General features: G+C 46.8%; 2 protein-coding genes across 4 annotated transcripts in view; one reads left to right on the top strand and one right to left on the bottom strand.

Annotated features, from left to right (window-relative positions):
- lig3 (ligase III, DNA, ATP-dependent) lies at positions 1–14,271 on the top strand. Of its 3 annotated transcripts, none has more exons than XM_079355809.1 (21): positions 1–108; positions 874–1,418; positions 1,786–1,914; positions 2,727–2,960; positions 3,232–3,383; positions 3,753–3,919; positions 4,197–4,274; positions 4,395–4,563; positions 6,460–6,615; positions 7,489–7,620; positions 7,697–7,776; positions 7,889–7,976; positions 8,074–8,151; positions 8,247–8,370; positions 9,766–9,908; positions 10,042–10,116; positions 10,590–10,736; positions 11,868–12,018; positions 12,457–12,611; positions 12,689–12,772; positions 13,539–14,271. In XM_079355809.1, exons 2-21 carry the CDS (start codon positions 902–904, stop codon positions 13,770–13,772), a joined length of 3,093 nt encoding a protein of 1,030 aa, XP_079211935.1. In that variant the 5' UTR covers positions 1–108; positions 874–901; the 3' UTR covers positions 13,773–14,271. The 3 variants fall into 3 exon arrangements, with proteins under 3 accessions (XP_079211935.1, XP_079211936.1, XP_079211937.1); XM_079355810.1 differs by having other exon boundaries at positions 12,460–12,611; XM_079355811.1 differs by lacking the exon at positions 13,539–14,271 and adding an exon at positions 13,099–13,155 and having other exon boundaries at positions 12,689–12,838.
- rad51d (RAD51 paralog D) overlaps positions 13,631–20,421 on the bottom strand; it is a 14,836-nt gene continuing 8,045 nt past the window's right edge. The window contains exons 4-11 of the mRNA XM_079355837.1: positions 18,964–19,045; positions 18,652–18,786; positions 18,470–18,565; positions 18,268–18,358; positions 17,153–17,223; positions 16,525–16,692; positions 15,340–15,470; positions 13,631–13,765 (exon numbers count right to left, since the gene is read on the bottom strand). Coding sequence (XP_079211963.1) covers positions 15,366–15,470; positions 16,525–16,692; positions 17,153–17,223; positions 18,268–18,358; positions 18,470–18,565; positions 18,652–18,786; positions 18,964–19,045 — 748 coding nt within the window. The 3' untranslated portion in view covers positions 13,631–13,765; positions 15,340–15,365. The remainder of the gene's footprint in view (positions 13,766–15,339; positions 15,471–16,524; positions 16,693–17,152; positions 17,224–18,267; positions 18,359–18,469; positions 18,566–18,651; positions 18,787–18,963; positions 19,046–20,421) is intronic.

Here is a 20,421-nt window from a genome sequence, read left to right on the forward strand (position 1 = left end):
GAAGTGTCTAACAGCCGTTGGCTTACCGCTGTTTAGCTGTTAGCTCACAACAATGAGGAGGTGCAGCAAAATTAACCGCTCTGTTATGTTTAACTAAACTCCGACGAGGTACAGTGGCTTCATATTTGTAAACATATGAGCAAAAAGTAAAGGAATAATTCTTTATTTTTTGCATAATTTATTAACCCGTCCTCTTGTTACGTATGGGACTTTAGTGTGTCACGTCGATGCTAAAGCTAATCAACTAGCCAGCCTAACAATTGACTTCGTGTCACAAAGTCGATGTTGCAAGAATCACAAATGTGTGTCTTTACTGATCAAGAAGAAGGAGCAGTAACTGTGGACGTTGTCTGTACACATGCAGGGAAAGCATTAAATTACACGCAGCTACACTTTTGACTTAAATTAAAGTTCTATTGTTGTCTGAAGAAAACTTCGATAGTGGATTAAAAACATGAACATTTATAGGATAAGTGATCATAATGAGGAAACGGGGAGGAGCTACTTTGTGTGCATGACTGGATCATGTTCAGACATGCTGCACACAGATCCTGTTAATCTCTGCTTTATGAATCATCAATATGGGCAAGGCCAGTTTATTGATATAACTCTGTTCAGACACAAGGCAGCTCATTTGAGGCAGAAATGCATTTAAACAAAGCTTAAGGAAAGAATGCGACAGAAGTTTAGAAAACCGAGAAAAAGATAGATTAAACGTCATTAAATGACTGAATCCTGATTGGTCAGAAAATCTTTGATTCTTGCAAGATTTTTCAGATGGTAGTCAGCTGATTTTGTTTTGAGCACACCTTTTTATCAGCTTTGCGTGAGGACTCATAATTCTCTATATCAATGTGTCTTTGTTTTTTTTAGGTTGTAACCCTCCCACCATCACATCTGGATGCAGAGACAGCTCGTTGTTTTGACTCAGAAGGCAGTTTGGATAGGTCGACAAGCGTTTGGCACATTTATCAGGCGTGAGCAGCCGTGGGGAGAGTGCAGAGCCTCAATTGTCTCTTCATGCTTCAAACCTACAGCTGGTGAAAGACTTCCCATCTCCGCGGTTATCCATAAGAAAAGACTTCTCCGAAACCATCTTTCCCCACAGCGGTGTTATTCCAGCGAGCCGGACATGTCAGAGCAGAGATTCATCGTGGAGTACGCCAAGCGAGGCACTGCAGGATGCAAGAAGTGCAAGGACAAAATCGCAAAGGGCATCGTGCGCATCGGGAAGGTCGTGCCGAACCCCTTCAGCGAGTCCGCAGGAGAGATGAAGGAGTGGTATCACGTGAAGTGCATCTTTGAAAAGCTGGAGAGGGCGAGAGCTACCACCAAGAAGATCGAGGACATCACAGACCTGGAGGGCTGGGAGGAGCTGCAGGATGAAGACAAGGAGCTCATCAACAAACACGTCTCAGGTACAGGGAAGGTTGCAAGTTTTACCATGGGATCAAAATCAGACTACAAATGAATGGAAGTTATTAGTTCTTTTAGAAAGACGTGTTTTCTTTCTAATCGTATGAATGACGTGGAGAAACAGATTTACGATCCTGCGTTCCAGCCTGTCTGAAACCGAGACAAGACCAAGAGAAAATAAAGTCATTAATAAAGTTATGAAAAAGTATCAAATTAAATTCCTACAGCCTGAAAGCTGCAGTGAAGCTTTGCCCATCTTTGTTGAGCCCTGATGTGACTTTATTAAAGCCATTTCTCGACTTGTTTGTTGAAACTGAAACGTCTAAGTTACGCTCTTTGACATCAAACACATCGTTCTTCATCTCGCAGACCTGATGGCCAAAGTCAGTTCAACTCCGAAGAAGAAGGTGCAGGCCAAGATAAACCCCGGTGGCCAGCTCATGGCTCCTCCTGCCGACCCATCCCTCAACGCTCCACGCAAGTTCTCAGGCTTCACTGGTAAGACGCCATCTCTCTGTTCAAGAGGTTTCTGGAGCGCTCGAAAGCCGCTGACAGAAAGAGAAAGAAATGTTATAAAAAGTCCTCTTTGAAACTTGTGTAACAGTGCGTAAGCCCTGTGTAAATTCCACCACCAGGGGGCACTCAATCAACACAATAATAAAAGGTAAGATTGAGGCTGGCGGGGAATCATGGGAGTGATCCTGTCTTATTTTCCCCACGAGGACGAAACGAGGTCAACACGACACACTGCACAGAAATAAGTGAATCTCCATCTTCTTGTTTTCATGATCGAAGGAAAACAAAACAGTGACTGAAATGAAAACTGCATTATTTACTCAGCTCCACTGTGTCGCTAAGTGATGAAGAGTGATCAGAACTCAGCGACTGACCTTCATTAGACGATGTGTACGAGCTCGTCCAGTGTGCAGTCTGCAGCAGTAAATAGACCGAAGTCATGCTAAATGATAATACAATGAAATGCATTAAAACTATAAAGCAGAAGTTTAAAGAATGAAACAAATTGTAAACTTTGAATTTACAGAGCAGACTGTGATTTGTGTGCAGCCCGAGAGGAACAACTAGGACATGAAGTCCCTCGAGTCAGATGAATATGGATCTGTGTATTTTGGAAACGACAGTTCCACTCTGAAGTGTAACCGTCTTTTTGTTCGTTTGTTTTTCAAAACGCTGCAGAGAAAGTGTCAACCTTCAGCTTCACCACAAAGTCTGAAATAATCCGCTAAACCAGCCGCCAGTCATCTGGATTGCGTTTCTTTGACCTGTATGCTTCCATTTCTCTCTCCTGTCAGCCGCGAAGGCCGGCAGCTCCAGCAGCCCAGGACCGTCCTCGTCCCCGTCCCCGTCCCCGTCCCCGTCTAAAGCCAGTCAGGGCAGCGCCTTGTCCACGCAGCTCTGTGACCCCCAGCACAAGGACTGCCTCCTCAGGGAGTTCCGCAAGCTCTGCGCCACGGTGGCTGAAAACAACAGCTACAACACCAAGACACAGATCATTGAACGCTTCCTGAAGAAGGGCTCAGGCGGAGGTTGGTGGTGGTGGTGGTGGGGGGGGGGGGGGCATGAAGGAAAAGAATGACATGGAAGATTGTTTAGGTCTTTTGTCTTTGTAAGATAGAACAGTAAAAGTGAGATGGCAGTGATGACATGCAGCTAAGGGCCAAGGTCAGATTTGAATCCAAGGTCACTGCGACCCCAAAAGTGTCAGGAAGTGTGAAAGCACCATTGATCATATTTTTTGTCCTGTAAATGTTTTCAGTTGATTCTCCAGGATTGAACTCGTCCTGTCTTCCATCCCAGATAAGTTCCACGGAGACCTTTTCCTGACGGTGAAGCTGCTCCTGCCCGGCGTCGTTAAAAGCGTCTACAACCTCAACGACAAGCAGATTGTAAAACTCTTCAGCCGCATCTTCAGATGTAACCAGGACGACATGGTGCGCGACCTGGAGCAGGTCTGTGATTCTCATTCATTCTCCTTACGTCGTGCACAGGAGTAAAAGAAGAACACTGAAGCTAAATGTTTTACATTAGAATTAATGAAACCTCTTAGAGCGGTTCTTCAAGTCCAAAATAAGCAGGTTAGGACTCGAGGTCACAGGAGTTCATCTCCCTACATTGTTTTTGAAAATCATAGCTCAGTGTAGTTAGAATGATCATTAGAATGATTGATGATAAATACTGCACACTTTAAAACAGTCAACAGAATAAATAAACACATCATGGAAGAAACTCTTTGTAGCCATAAAACGTTTTTTTAAATCATCGCCCAGCTCTGTTCTCCTAACACTCACGCCCCTCTCTCTCTCTCTCTCTGTCTTCAGGGTGACGTGTCCGAAACAGTGAGGATGTTCTTTGAGGAGAGCAAATCCTTTCCAGCTGCTTCCAAGAGCCTCCTCACCATCCAGGAAGTAGACGCGTGCCTGACCCGCCTCGCCCAGCTGACCAAGGAGGACGAGCAGCAGACTGAGCTGGAGAACATCGCCAAAAAGTGATCATTGAATCTTCCTCCTCGTAACGCAGCCGTGTGTGTTTAGAGGGTTTTTGCTCCTGCTGCTTTTTATTTGTAGCGTTTGTTAGGTTGTTTTTAGGTTGTCTGCCCCGGGCATTTCTCTCTCACACACACACACACACACACACACACCCGAGGCCTCTTCATCTGACATTCTGCCTCACACAGCAGCAGATATAGGGCTGTGTGTGTTCGCTTCCTACAGACCAGCAGGAGCTGAACTGTAATGTGTGTTTGCGTTCTCCTGTTTCCACAGATGCACCAGTAATGACCTGAAATGCATCATCCGCCTGATCAAACACGACCTGAAGATGAACTCTGGAGCAAAGCACGTGTGAGTGTCTTCTGCTGACGTCACCTTCTTCTCACGTTTTATGGAAACACTTCTTTTTTCCTACAGTCCTTGAACACCTCGTTCTTGTTTGTTTGTTTGTTTTTTTGGCGTGCTGTGCAGCTTGGATGCTGTGGATCCAAACGCGTACGATGCCTTCAAGGCCTCCCGTAACCTCGGTGACGTGATTGAGCGGGTGTTGAGGAACCAGCAGGAGGCGTCTAACGGTTCAGGGCCGAGGAAACTCCTCACTGTGGAGGCCTCGCTCATGACCCCCGTTCAGCCCATGTTGGTGAGTAGCACTCAAACTCAGTGATTTATTTATCATCCCGGTGATTCAACATCAGACACACATGGATTTAGTGTTTTCCTTTTCCTGCCGTGCAAACTAAGTGCCGTACCCTCATGGGTTAACAAGACGCCAGAAAAACGGTCGGACGATTCATCACGCGTCATTATGCAGCTGTTTGTTTTTCTGTGCGTCTTTCGATTTAATTTAGCAGCAATAAATATTTCACTTATCAAAAGAAGCAGAGAGAGATTCACTCCCATGATTCCCCACCAGCCTCGACCCTTAGACGTACTCATGATTGGACTCATTCTCCCTGAAGTCGTCTGTGGCTGCAGGCTTCAACAACTTAAAGGAGCAATTCCAAAACTATGAAAAACATCTGGACCTCCCTTAGACGTGTCGACATGTCAAGTTGATGTAAACACAGGAGTCCCCCTCTGAGCTCGAGCTCTGTCTTTGCACGTAGGTACGTTGAAGCGAGACTCTTGGCTCCCTTCACATTAGAGTTCAGATCCACATGAAGCAGAGGGTGTGATGGCTCATCGTGAGAGTCCCTAACAGGCAGCAGCTGGACCTCACTGATTAGTCTCATCTGTGAATGCAGGGATATTTCAGAGTCTGTCTTTTTAAACGCGGGTATTAATTCAGCGTGATTCATGAGTTTCTCAAAGCGCCTACTGACCATTAAATTGCACATTACACACTGACTTTTAATTACACAGTTTAAAAGGAAAGTCATAAAGTTCACTGCAGCTATTTCACATTTCAGTTCATGAATTAATAAAACGGCACGGCTCTCAGCTTCTCACAGAAATAAAAACTTTTTGGTTTAAAACTTGCTTCTGTTATCCTTTTAAAGGAGTGCATCATATAAAACTCTTCATCCACTTCCTGTTTGACTCATTAGAAAGGAAGAAGCTTGATCAGTGCAGTCAGAGCAGCAGGTGGACGTGCGCTCACCTTGGTTGATCCGCGAAGTCGTGCGGTTCTACCAGAATACGTTGCTGCAGTTTTAAAAGAGTGAATGTTAAACGTGTGCTCAAACAGGCCGTTTGGAGATGTTTCCTTTATGACATCACAAAGGGCAGTAGCCCCTCCCCCAGGTGGGTGACACTCCCACAGCTAGGTGTTTGTTCTGCCCTCTGAGTCTGCCTTCTCACCGTAAACAATAGGACATGGAGCCAGAAAGCAGCGAGTACACCCGAGCCCTTCCAGAGAGGGGGCGTGGTCAGACACAGCTCATTTACATATTTAAAGCTACAGACACAGAAACAGCCTGTTCTGAGCAGGGCTGAAATAGAGGGGTTTATAGACATGATCAAATACAGGATCAGAGAGGATTTACAACAACACACTTCACACACATGTTGAAGAGGAGCTCTGACACTGATTTCACCTGAAGAGGAGGAGATCATGTGACCTTTAACTGAGTTTATGATGCAGTGTTGCTCTTTGCAATACTTTACTTCCTCTGAAGAATCGGCTACTTTCTTTCCATGAGTCTCGTTGTCGCTCTTCCTTCAATGCAAAACTATTTCTGTTGCCTAAAGTTACAAGAGTGAAATGCAAATCCCGTTAAGTTATGTAAAGTCTACGGCAGGGTTCTGTCCTCCGAGCCCCCTTGCTTAGTTCTATCTGAAAAACACTGAGCCCCTCCAGGACCCTGACTAGAAAAAAAAAAGTTGATACATCACCGTCAAAAATTACCATAAATTAGGTTTCTTTAGAAGCTGCTCCCCCTGCAGAGCGCCAAAAGATCCCAGGTTGAGAACGGCTGGTCCCAGGGAAAGACTTTCCTTAACCCGCTGGAAGAGAAGAGAAATGTTTTAAAGGAAAATAAAGGATTGTATTCAGGCTGACACCACGTTAAATCATTCTTTTCTTTTGCCACTTCAGGCGGAGGCGTGCAAGTCCGTCGAGTTCGCCATGAAGAAATGTCCCAACGGGATGTACTCGGAGATTAAGTACGACGGAGAACGAGTGCAGGTCCACAAGAACGGAGACAACTTCAGCTACTTCAGCCGCAGCCTCAAACCCGTGTTACCGCACAAGGTCGGGCACACACACACACACACACACACACACACACACACACACACACACACACACACACACACACACACACACACACACACACACACACACACACACACACACACACACACACACACACACACACACACACACACACACACACACACACACACACACACACACACACACACACACACACGAGGGACCTCTGCAGGACGAGCAGATTCAATGTGGGACATTCTGACATTTCTCACAAGCGTGAGGTAGAGAGAGTCATGCAGGGATGGACATCATGTCCAGTAGACCTCTCACACCACTAGAGGGCGCTGCAAACACTTTGTAAAGCTCAGGAATAAAATCCTCAGGCACAGAGACACAAGACAAACAAAAGAACCTCTGAGCTTTAAGTGCTGAAACCGAAGCTCACAGGTGACCACACACCAGCTGTAGACATGATTAAGCAGCTGATACAGAAACAACAGTGTGGAGCTGAAGTTATCTGGTACAACGTGTGTGCTTAATTCAGCTTTTAAGAGCTTTTATTACCACGTTAGTGACATTTATCCTGGGTTGCTGTCAGGCAGACACGTCACATTCAAATGAAATCATTTCAAACACACACCTGTGAACTCTTGGCAGGTGTAAACGTGCACACAGGATGCAGGTACCGTCTGCTCGCAGATATCACTCTGTTAACTTGAAGCCAGGATGTGAAACAGCACACAGTCTGAACATACACACAACCTGTTCTTTTGGTCATCGTTCGTGTCAGACTCGTCCGAGCTTCCTGTTGTGACCCGGGTCTCTTGACTCCTTCTGTGCTATCGGTTTCCGATGCCTCCTGTTCTCCACTCAGTCCTTAATCCCTGTGTGTCCCTGTGTCTGCTTCAGGTGGCCCATTTCAAGGACTACATCCCTCAGGCTTTTGCCGGAGGCCACAGCATGATATTGGATGCTGAAGTCCTCCTAATTGACACAAACACCAGTAAACCTCTGCCCTTCGGGACTCTCGGTGTACACAAGGTGAGAACACAACAGACAGTTTGCACCTTTTCTTATTGTGTGTGTTGCAGCACTTCACACTCTCCTCTCTCCTCAGAAAGCGGCCTTTCAGGATGCCAACGTGTGCCTCTTTGTCTTCGACTGTATCTACTTCAACGGCGTCAGTCTCATGGAGAGGTAACGTGTCTTCATTCAGGGAACCTGATGGCTCTGATGTTTGTGTCATTCATCCTCAGCAGATACCTCAACACTGAAGTGTGCTTTGTGTGTGTGTGTGTGTGCTCTGCAGGCCTCTGTGTGAACGCAGGAAGTTCCTGCACGACAACATGGTCGAAGTTCCAAACAGGATCCTGTTCTCCGAGATGAAGCACGTCACTGTAAGTCTCTCTCTGTGGGTGAACGTCTTTCACAGATGTCCTGATAATCAATCACCGTGTGTGTGTGTGTGTGTGTGTGTGTGTGTGTGTGTTACAGAGGGCTAGAGATCTGGCTGACATGATTACTCGTGTCATCAGAGAGGGACTGGAAGGTCTGGTGCTGAAGGACTTAAAGGTCAGTTTGAAGGCTTGAACATGTACGTGTGTACAGACTGTACAGAGACAAAGTGAGTCAGAGTGTGTGTGTGTGTGTGTGTGTCGATGTTTCAGGGGAGCTACGAACCAGGGAAACGCCACTGGCTGAAGGTGAAGAAGGACTATTTGAACGAGGGGGCGATGGCCGACACGGCCGACCTGGTGGTGCTGGGAGCCTTCTACGGGAAAGGCTCAAACGGTCAGTATAGCCTCAAACGTCTCCGACAGTTCAGCTCTTCATTCTGAAGATGAAGATCCACTTTCCCAGTCTCTCCCCACTTTGTCTGACAGTTTCAGTGACCGTCTTTATGCTCGGTCGTCGTCAGTAAGATTCCCGAGATACTAAGAGTAGTTAAAGAGACAGTTTTACTGATTGTCTTCATTCCTACTAATGTAGTCAAATCGTTGATAACGACCACGGGGACAGTTCTGTGAGCAGAGCTTCAGTAAAAGTTGTTTCTCTTAAAGAAATAGTCATGAGAAGAAGACGAGGCTGCGCACTTAATCTGTGTCAACTATCACAACTTTTTAACCCCGCGGACGAAGCCTGAGAGACGTCCAGCCGTCTGATCCTGCAGGGGGCGCTGGAGGCTCATCTGCAGCAGCCACCATGCTGGACATGCTGTCTCAGCTGAACTTAGAGTCAGGCTAACGACAGGCTGAGAGCTGAGGCGGGTTTTAAACCTGTCAATCATGTCAGCTACACGCCTATGAAAACAAAACGGAGCCTTTTAAATAAATCTCTCCCGTAGAGTGTGAGCCCACGATGACCTTTAACCAGGCTGTAAACCTGTTAATTTATTATTTAAAAACCTTGATTGTGTTTTTGACTTCGGGTCTTTGATCCAGCCTCTAGTGGACACTCGGTGAACTGCAGGCTTTTGCACTTCGGCTTGATAGCAGCTGACGAAGGCCAAACGTTGTGATTGGTTGATTCAGTGTTGCAGGCTCGTCTTCTTTTGAAACGCCCTGCAGCGACGTGACTGCTCCTCTGTGGAAGTTATTCAACAACACGTCGCAGGATTCATTCGCTTCTTCTTCTTCTTCTGCTGCTGCACACCAGTGGGTTAAAAATAATGGACATGGATTTAAACTGGAATAAACACTCACACAGCTATAACTCTGACAGTGAATAGCTGAGAAAAAGAGACAGTGAAAGACCCAGAATGCTGTAATGTAGCATTTCATGTGAAAAATATGCAGATAGTGCACGAGAAGAGGATGTTATTGGGTAAATTATACAAACAGACAAGATATGGAAGTCATTGAGGAGGCTCGGTAATGAGCAGATTGCTCAATGGAAGCATAAAAATTGCATAAACAAAGGTACAAATCTCTAAAGCGCGGCTAATGAAGACAGCTCATGCAGTGTGAAGACAAGCTAATAGAGCAGAAGCAACAAATCAGATGAAACACTTGTCATAACAGACTGGGGGACAAAAGTGGGAAGCAGAAAAACAAACCGCTTGCGTGTGGATTTGAAGAAAGCAAGTTTGCAAAGTTGAAGGGGGAAAAAAAAGGCGAGCATCTTTACAGGCGGCGTGGGGATTATTGAACGAGTGTGTGATGTCGCGTGTGCTCTCCCGTCCACCAGGGGGCATCATGTCCAGCTTTCTGATGGGCTGCTACGACCCTCACTCCAAGAAGTGGTGCACGGTGACAAAGTGCTCCGGGGGCTACGATGACGCCATGTTGGCCCGTCTCCAGAAAGAGCTGGATGTGATCAAAATCAGCAAGGTCAGAGAGGATCCACTTAGCGGCCTGCCTGGAATATTGAGCTGATGTCATAAAGTCCAAAATTCATCTTAGTGTGTGTGTGTGTGTGTGTGTGTGTGTGACGCTCTCTCTCTCTCGCTCCGTCTTTGTGTAGGACCCGGGCAAAATCCCAGGCTGGCTGAAAATCATCAAGAACTATTATCCAGATTTCCTGATTCGTGATCCTGAGGTGAGACGGCACTCTTCAGCTTTTCATTGTGACCGAGGGACTGCAGACGTAAACTAGCTCGAAGCTAACTCTTGTGCAATGCATATTAATACATTAATGTTGTACATGGTCCCTTTACAAATCAAAGTGAAGCCCGAGCATGCACAGATGTGTTGTATGCTTAGAAACGAGTTAGAAGCAGCTCCTGCATACGTCTTCTGCAGCAAAGTATCTGAATACATTGCTCTGCATTGAGATAATGAGCACCCACGCTGCAGAGCTGGGAGGCGTTTTCTACCTACATATTTACTAAAAATAGACCAAGAAGAAAGCACTTGAGAGGAGGAAAACATTTCATTGAAATGACCCTTTCCTGCCTTTTCTATCAGGGACTCGAAGCCTGTAATGAAATCCACTGAAAGTAACACTCAGGGCTCTTTTCCCCTCCCATATGAACTTATATATACGATGTATTTTTGTTTTCTCTGCTGCAGCAAGCACCGGTCTGGGAGATCACAGGTGCAGAGTTTTCTAAATCAGAGATGCACACGGCTGATGGGATCTCCATCCGCTTCCCTCGCATGACCCGCATCCGTGACGACAAGGACTGGAAGACGGCCACGAACCTGCCCCAGCTCAAAGTAAGATCTGTATGACTGAAGGTGTTTACAACATGGCGTGCTCTCCTCGGGCAGTCTGTAGTTTCTATGACACATATTCCAAAACCTTTTAACAATCCCCTTAATATTTTTAAGGTCACAGTTACATATTTCATTCAAAACTACTGTAACTCAATAGTGTCACTGGGTTAGGACCTTCATTTCTCAAAATAAATCAAAAGAGCACTGGAGGAAATTAAATACAGACTTTACTCCATCTTTAACAAAAAAAAAAAAAACCAAATGTCATTGCCACAGAAAAACACTAATGTCCCTTTAACAGGCAAGAAAAAAATTTCCAAGTCCACTGAAAGGGATCCGGAAGGGGAAAAAAGTATACTCCACAAAAAAAAGGCCATTCGTTTGGCACTCACCGGTCTGGCGGCCTACTTCCTTTTTGAGATTGTCCGGGGAGAATCAGGTCTGTTTTTGCGACGTCCGGTCCTCCAAACTCCAAAAAAAACCCTGTCCAGGAGGAAACACCGCCACTTCCAAAAACACTTATTCCCTCATCTGCATCCGGGAAAAACCATCTCTCTCCAGCCACACCGTCCCACGGCTCACTCCTAACCAAACAATAAAATCCCCTGCAAACATTTCCCCCTCTCCCTTTGTTCACCTCTGCTCTGCCCCCCTCACACACCTGTGTATCCCTAGCTAATTAGGTCAACACTCCAGGCACACAGGCAGGGAGATAACAAACAGCAGAGAATGAAATAAAAGGAATAAAAGAGACAATAAAACAATAAGTCAAAGGTTAAAAAAGAAGGCGATACTGAATGTTCAAAGTGTTTTTGTTGAGGGTTTTTTGATGCTTATTAAACTTTCCACTCGAGGGGTTGAAGCTGGGTGAGAAAGGACAAAATGATAAAGGTGAGGGGGCGGAGTGAAATAATGAAACCTGCTGCTGAACAGAGCTCCTCTGTGGCTGCTCAAGTGAAGTGATTTCAAAGACGAGGACCTTATTAGCAGGCCGAGTAATCCTCCTATCACCGAGGAGCCAGGTGAAAGATGGTCCGGGGCAATAAACGAGGAGCCGCTCTTCAATCTCTGCTGACACCCAACATTACGCCTCTCAGCTGAAGCCTGTTGTCATCTCATCCCTCTGCTCAGGAGCTCTTCCGCATCTCAAAGGAGACCTGTGACTTCAAAGTGACGGCCGGGCCGTCCACGTCCAACGAGGACAAGGGCTCGTCAGGAGGAGACAGCGGGGGAAACTCGCCGTCAGTGTCCTCACGCAAAGGAGCCGCACCCAAGAAGACTAGTAAGTATTAACACCACCGACGGCTTAACATTCACGCCCTGTTTGGAGAGTGAATGTTAAATGTGTGCTCAAACAGGCCGTTTGGAGATGTTCCCTTTATGACATCACAAAGGGCAGTAGCCCCTCCCCCAGGTGGGTGACACTCCCACAGCTAGGTGTTTGTTCTGCCCTCTGAGTCTGCCTTCTCACTGTAAACAATAGGACATGGAGCCAGAAAGCAGCGAGTACACCCGAGCCCTTCCAGAGAGGGGGCGTGGTCAGACACAGCTCATTTACATATTTAAAGCTACAGACACAGAAACAGCCTGTTCTGAAATAGAGGGGTTTGTAGTGAGATTTCCCCATTTAAATGAAACGTTATCAGTTAATCTACGGCTGTATGTCCATGTCCTTTTCCTTTTTATTTGATCATCAACAACCTGCTCTCTCTCTTCCCAGCAGGCAGCACACCCAAACCAAAGGCTGTCAAATCAGAACCGTGCACTCCTCCCAAACCAAAGGCTGTCAAATCAGAACCGTGCACTCCTCCCAAACCAAAGGTGGTCAAATCAGAGCCCCGCTCTCCAGGCTCTGAAGCTCCCAGTGCCAAGAAGGTATGTCGTGTAGTGTAGTGATGTAACCTCAGGACATCCAGACTGTGAGTGTTGAACTGATGTCTGCTTCCAACCAGGTGAAGAAGAGTGAAAGTGTTCACAGTAACGGACAGAGCAGAGCAAAGGCCACCTCGCAGCTGATGGAGCGCAAGAACGACAAGGTGGGTCAACCAAGACGTTCTCCTCGTGTTCCTTTAGGCAAACGGGCTCAGAGAAGATGTTTGAGGGTAAACGGGCTCAGTGAAGATGTTTGAGGGTAAACGGGCTCAGAGAAGATGTTTGAGGGCAAACGGGCTCAGAGAAGATGTTTGAGGGTAAACGGGCTCAGAGAAGATGTTTGAGGGCAAACGGGCTCAGAGAAGATGTTTGAGGGTAAACGGGCTCAGAGAAGATGTTTGAGGGTAAACGGGCTCAGAGAAGATGTTTGAGGGTAAACGGGCTCAGAGAAGATGTTTGAGGGCAAACGGGCTCAGAGAAGATGTTTGAGGGTAAACGGGATCCGAGTTAACTGACCATGTTAGAGGTGAAACATGATGAGTCATCTTTGTCACTATCTCAGAAATGAAAAAAAAACACAAGCGACACTGGATATGTTTTTATTTTAAGATAAGGGTAAGACTTTTATTTTGAAAGCCATCGAAGGGAAATGTTATTTTACAGGTTGGCTTCATCAACTAAGAACACTGTTATAATGAAGTAACAATACCTCACAGCAAATATGCACCATTTAAAGCCATGTGACAAAAATATATATACAGAATAAAAACAGGTCGACTTCTGCGTCGTGAAATCACTGCTCTATCAGTCACTAAATACTGAGTTGTATTCGGGGATTCAGCCGTGACATCACACGGAGGTTTTCATGGTTCCTGTTGGGTCGGCGAGTGCGGCAGCGTTGAGTGTCTCTCTCTCTCTCTCTCCGTGCAGACACTCCTGGACATCTTCAGCGGGGTGAAGCTCTTCCTGCCCGTCTCGGTGCAGGACTTTGACAAACTGAGGCGCTACTTCGTGGCGTACGACGGAGACCTGGTTGCCGACTACGACGCCGCCTCAGCCACGCACACGCTGGCCGAACCCGCCGACGACAGCCAGGCTCACAGAGTCTCGACCAGCTGGATCTGGGAATGCATCCGCAAGAGGCGCCTGGTTCCTCCCTGTTAATGAAACGAGAAGACGGCGTTGACACGGGGACACTAAGACCACATGAACACGGTCGACTTTTTATTTTTAACCGAGCTGTGGAGATTTCTGACACTTTCGTGTTTCCTGGGAACAATCCAGCTGATCTCAGGAAGATTTCCATTTTTTTGAACAACAAGAAGTGGACTCAAACAGTAAACATTTAGTCTCAAGTTGTTTTGTCTTTTTACCACTTTGAGGTAATTTGGAGATCGTGACATGTGGGATCGGATGCTAATGATGCAGCTTGTAGGTGTAGATTATTGTAGTTACATGATGAACAGGAGAGCGATGAATCATGCAGCCTGAATCCAGACGCACCGCGGCTCGATCAGCGTTGTGCGGTTTGTTTTTTTCTGCCTTTGTTAAACATTCAACGAGGTATTTAAAACGCCCGCGCGTGAACTGAAGAAAACCAAATGTGTCTGCCGTTTGAAATAAAACAAAACACTGACAAAGACAATAAAAACCACTCTGTTAACTGTGTGTGTGTGTGTGTGTGTGTGCGCCGCTCCTTGCACACGCAGGAGGTGATGATCTGGATTCATGCACCGTGTCTGAGATCATATGAAAAGCTTTGCTCCCCCTTCAGCTGAAATAAACCAGACTGTCTGTACAATCCAACGAGACGCTGAAAGCCTTCCTCGGCCGCCTCTGAATGGCTTTCGAGGATAATTCAGATTGGGCTCCTTATCCCCCGGATACTGCAGGCTATGAGGTGGCTTAATTAAATGTTTGAATATCTTGGTGCTCCGAAGAGGCGAAAGGCTTCTTGAACCTGCCGTGCTGCTGCCTGAAGGAGGAAAAAAAAGAGGAAGGTCCTTTTCTTCGCCTCCTGCTGTAGAGGATTATAAGAGCGGCTCAAATCGAATTGTGATCTTAAAGAGACGAGTTTAAAGATTCTTCTAATCCAAAAAACAAACTGAAACACAACGAGTGCAGCAGAAGTCTTTTTTGGTAATTGTTTGAAATATTGGCGCTAACTTTATAACACTTAAAAACGCACAGTTTGTAGATTCCACCACCAGGGGGCGCTACGTCCATACTATAACAAGAAATGACATGGAGGCTGGCGGGGAATTATGGGAGTTCTCTCTGCTACTCCACCCTCGATTAAAAAAAAAAAACTCTTGAGTTGACCGTTGTCATGACGACCGGGTGAAACCGACCTGAGGAAGAGAATACGTTTACTGACGAGCTGATTATAATCCGAGTACAATTTACGTTTTTATCACAGTCGCAGCTCATGCTTCCTTGTGCAGCAGGATTTTAGTAACGTCTGGTGTTTCCACGGCAACGATAAACATGGCCGTCATGGCGGCGGACGCAGTCTACTACAACGATATAAAATGACAGCTTTCTCTGGCTCTGTAAGCACTCAACAACAACAGGTTGTCTTTTTTGAATTCGTTGAGATATTTCGGTGTAAACGTCATAAAAAAAATAAAACAGGAAAACGTCTGCTGTGACATTTCTTCGTGGCGTGCGTCCACTCAAGAGTGCTGGAGACACGGCGTTGTGCACGGCGGTCCGGACACTCGACACGTACCTGCGATGACACTCTGAGGCAGAAGATCAGGAATCAGTCTCATCAAGCTTTCTTTTCCCCGAGGACGACGACGACGCTTCCTCTGAGCGACTCCACCACTGCAGGTCCACGTGCTCTCTGATTGGACACGGCTGAGGAGCGGAGGGAGAGAGTGGAGTTAGACACACACACACACACACACACACACTAAACGTTTCTTTGTTCCATCAGGACGCCGACAGACGCCGAACACTTAATGGCAGACTGTATTCATCAGGAGAGAGGAGAAATGATTTCCTGTTGTCAGTAATAATCGTCCACTCGTTTATTTATTCACACAGACGCTTCTATTGTCCGTCGTCCTGCGTCTCCGTCTTTTCTTTCACACTCTTTATTTCTTTTCAGAGACACGAGAAACTAAATGCAAACTTCCACTTCTTTGTACTGCGGCGTGTTTGAAGTAATCTCTGAATATTGATCCATTAATAATAATGATGACGATGTATATGCTTGATAAAGGAGACGGACACAGGATGGGACTTTTTTTGACTGTACAGCACTTTGGTCAACCAAGGTTGTTTTAAATAAGAATAAACTTTGATTGATTGATTGATTGATTGATTGATTTTTAGCTCCTGAGCGACACCTAGTGTTGAAGTACCAGAGGCGTCCTCTTTTCACCCGCCAAGCAGAGGCAGGGACAGCGGCCATGTGATCCGATTTAAACTTCATGCCTGTACTGTTTTACGACTGCAGAACAAAGAACCCACAGAAAAAAAGAAAAAAAATCTTCAATGAGAACTTTGAACGAGACCAAAAAAAAAAAAAAAAGATCAGCAGAAGAAGAAGAGACGAAATCAGAAAACTTCATTAATCATTAATGACTCATGTAGTTGGAGACGGGCGACATCAAAGCGTCCATGAAGGCGACTTCCCCAACAACAGCTCTCAGTAAAGATCTGAAGTTTCATAGTCTGTACTTTATTCTGCTTCACTGAGAGTCGGCCGTTTCATCAGATCTTCAAACGTGATCACATGACACAAACGCCAGAGTCGAGACGTCCTCGCTCACACGCCGTCTCGTTTAATCGTCTGTCCAGCTTCAGGCTGCGTTTTAGATTGAATTAGGAGTTTATATCCCAACCCCCCCTTTGACGGGATCAGGGCGGAGCCGGATGGCGTGCGAGGCGGCGTGCTGTGCCGTACCTGTCTGGAGGACTTGATCAGCGTGGCCGAGCGCAGACTGGAGGGGCTGAACGCCGCACACTTCTCCACCCGCTCCAGCAGGATCCTGGTCCTGGGCACGTGACTCCACGACAGGCCGAGGCCCGGCTGCAGCTCGCCGCTGACGCTCCTCGTCACGTGGTTGGTGACCTGCGGACCCAGACAGCGGCGTGTTTAGATCGGAGACGATTCTCACTCTCCGTTTTTATGGTTTAATGGAGGCGGAAAGGAGACGAGGCTTAGAAGAAGGAACGATAAATAAGTGTGACAGCGAGATTGTCCTACTTTTAATCCATCGAGCGCTAATCAAATGATCCTTATCTCCCCTCTGATGACTTCCTGATTAAAAGGTGAAGCCACATTTTCTTTGGTGAAGGCTGTTTAATGTGATTAGTTCATGTTTTACATAATGACATCCTGCAGCTAACAAAGACACCTTTAGACTTTCACTTTGCACGGTTTGTTTTCAGAGAGGATCTGAGCACTGTTTACAGTTCTCATCAGGTCCCGGAGCGTTCTCCAGCGGAAGTGTGAAAGGCGCTTTGTGCGGATCTTTAACTGACAGCGGGAGACGCGTCTCGCATTTAAAGCGGGTGCACGTCAAACTCACCAAAGCGGCGACGTTGAAGTCCTTTGCCATCGTCTTCAGAACTCCTGCCACTTGTATCATCAAGGACATGCCTGCAGGCACAGCGGCGGCACAGAGAGCGGTTTGTTCGTGGGCTGAATAATCTTAACGGATCTTAATTAGAAATTCAACAGTAGGTGAGTCCAGCTGCAGAGGACTGTTGTGATGTTTACAGGTCTTCAATGTTCCTGTGCTCGACAGGGACGACAGTGTCAGCCAGCCCTTGACTTTGCTACACAGAGTAAATAATACAAGACGCACGTTCATGGACCCCACAGGATGAGGAGGGAAAACTCTGCAGAAATACTCATCAGTAATCATTATGTTGTCTCAACTATATTTGAGCAATTTTTGCCTCTTCAACCAATCATGTCTATAAACCCCTCTATTTCAGCCCTGCTCAGAACAGGCTGTTTCTGTGTCTGTAGCTTTAAATATGTAAATGAGCTGTGTCTGACCACGCCCCCTCTCTGGAAGGGCTCGGGTGTACTCGCTGCTTTCTGGCTCCATGTCCTATTGTTTACGGTGAGAAGGCAGACTCAGAGGGCAGAACAAACACCTAGCTGTGGGAGTGTCACCCACCTGGGGGAGGGGCTACTGCCCTTTGTGATGTCATGAAGGGAAAATCTCCAAACGGCCTGTTTGCACAAAGATTACAGGATTTGCTTCGGGAGGATAAAGAAACATGATGTCATCTGGACTGAGCACGGGGACAGACCCCGGGTCAGCTGGGCGAGACAGCGCCCTCTAGGGGATGCATTGGTCCCAACGCAAAGGAAGTGTGTTGATGGGTAAAGACGGTCATGTCATTGGAAACGTATGTGTCTTTTTTTCAAAGTGAAGGGAAACATAAAGAGCTGTATTTACGAGGGAGAAACTTGGAACTTGATGTTTTTGGGGTTTAAGTCGACAGATCAAACTTTTCGGTCTTTTTCGACTCAGATGAACTCAGACGTCACCCCTCCGACAGAACTGGGAACACTGCTGTGACACTTGTTTTGCAGATTCCAGACACACACTGGGAGTTTCTGGGCTCAGGTGTAAACACAGCTGCAGGTATGATGGACTCTGACGGACGAGCAGAAAAGAGATATCACCTTCATTCTGTTTGCCTCCCAGCAGAGGCGAGATAACAGCCGACACCGAGTCCACGATCACCGCCTTGACAGATCCACCGCCGGCGGACGTCTAACGCGAAATGTGACAAAATTAGATTGCTCAAATTTAGATCTGTCCGTCACACAGCTTCCCCGGGTATTTGGGATATTTTAGGAAGGAAAAACAGGACGCCGAACAAACCTGCTGAAGCCCACCAGCGCGGAGGCCGTACAGACAGTCGAGCAAAGCGTAGACGTCAAACAAGCGGAAGACGTGGATCCTCTGAAGAGCTTCCATCTGTGAAACGGCACACGCTTGTTTTACACGCTTCTTCATCACACATCCCGCTCTGCACGCTCACGTCTCACTCCCTGACAACACACCTGCTCCTGAGTGTTACTCGTTTCAGTTTGCAGCATTTGGAGCAAGCGGCCGGCGGTGAACCCTCCTGTCGTATCGATGAACATCACACTCTGCTTCAGGTGGAAGGAAATGTGCGCCGCCACGGCGAAACACACCTGCAGGACGAGAGACGAGGAAAGACGTCAAAGAGAGCGCGAAGAACTCGCACCCGTGCTCAAAAAGTGAGAGTGAAAAGTTCGACTTCAGCCGGAGGAGCGTTTTCGATCCTGTGAAGAGAAGACGGCGGATTCATGAGGCAGCAAAGATGGAGCGAGAAGGGAGGGAATGTTTACCTGAGATTTTCCACTTCCTGGTCCTCCCGACAGCTCCGTTATCTCTCCAGTATACACGCCTGAATCCAGCAGTTTATCTAAGCTGCAGAGGAAAAAGGAGGCGCAATTCATTACTCACAGCTGCCACGCCGTGTAATAAACTATTAGAGATCAGGAACGCTTGGCGTGTTCAGTTCCACGGCGTTCCTAACACGTTCGGCCAAGTCATCACTTCTGACGCTGTTTCATGAGCGTCATCGAGCTCGGCCAGCGAGGCCTCTTTAATCTGAATCAGCTGATGAAATACTTTCCATTCATGTCTGTTTACAGAGTGTTCATGTTTATTATTGTCCTTGTATTATTTAAGTCTTTATTTAATGAATGTAAACTGGCTCATAGCTGTTCTTTTTTTGCTTTTTTGCTTTTGATGCTGTTTATATTGTTTTACTGTTTTTTGGAGCTGCTGTGACACCCGAACTTCCCCCACTGGGGATCAATAAAGATGATCCTTTATATTCTGTACAGCGTCAGGTCGAACCACGCGCTCCGTGTCATATTGGAAAGTGACGTCACAATGGCGTCACACGCAGCTGCTGCTTCAGCTAACATGAGAAGACGCGTTTGCAGAAAGACCTTTAAGCCGAACGTGTCATTAGAATTCTAAAAGGTCGGGAAAAGGGCAAAACGGGATGAATGGATTGAGAAGGTGGAGGAGGGAGACTCCCTTTGAATGTGTTCTCTCTTTAACTCCACTGATCAATCGATCCCTGTTAAACCCTCCACTCTGTATTAAACACGGGGGACGCTTCAGACACTCTAAACTACATCATCATCATCTGCAAGTCTGTGTTGAGAAGAAGTGCCCGGAGCTACTGCAGGAACCTTCAGAGAGGATTCTTCCCCCGCTGGGACGTGCCGAGTCAAGAACCGTCTGTTCTTCACATTTCTAACCTCGTCAGTCTTCTCATGGTTATCTTCCCTGAACCTTCACACACCGCAGGACCTCAGAGCACGGGAGACCTGGACCGTCCATCAGCAGACGTGAAGCGAGTGAACAGAAACTGTTCTGGAGGGTGGATCGTGGAGGGGTCAAAGGTCGGGGTTAAAAGTCTGAGAGTAAGCCGTCAGCAGCCAATCAAACTCCTGTGCTGCCTTAACCTACGGCCGGTCCACTTCATGAGGAAACACAACAGGGACTGAACGCGACCTGAGGGACGAGTGAATTGATGCTGATTATCAATTATGTCATATTTACTTCTCATGGAGAATAATGTCTGACAACAAGTCGACCATGGTGCTGGCGTTGTCAGTTCTTGGTCTTTACGTGGACAAAAGGACAAATAAGGAGGAATCGCTCGGAGACGACATGCTCAATGATCCTTCCTGAACCTGTGTCGGCCGCTCACCTCCCAACAGCCAATCAGATCGATTCAACCCGTCGGATCGTTTGTAGAACGACAGACGGGAGCCGACACACTG

Source organism: Symphodus melops, assembly GCF_947650265.1.
Source record: "Symphodus melops genome assembly, chromosome: 11".
NCBI lineage: Eukaryota > Metazoa > Chordata > Actinopteri > Labriformes > Labridae > Symphodus > Symphodus melops.

Coding starts and splice junctions, on each gene's coding strand:
- lig3 (XM_079355809.1), top strand. CDS start 902: ATGCAGAGACAGCTCGTTGTTTTGACTCAGAAGGCAGTTTGGATAGGT. Junction 7,777..7,888: donor GGCGTCAGTCTCATGGAGAG/GTAACGTGTCTT, acceptor TGTGCTCTGCAG/GCCTCTGTGTGAACGCAGGA. Junction 8,371..9,765: donor CTACGGGAAAGGCTCAAACG/GTCAGTATAGCC, acceptor CCCGTCCACCAG/GGGGCATCATGTCCAGCTTT.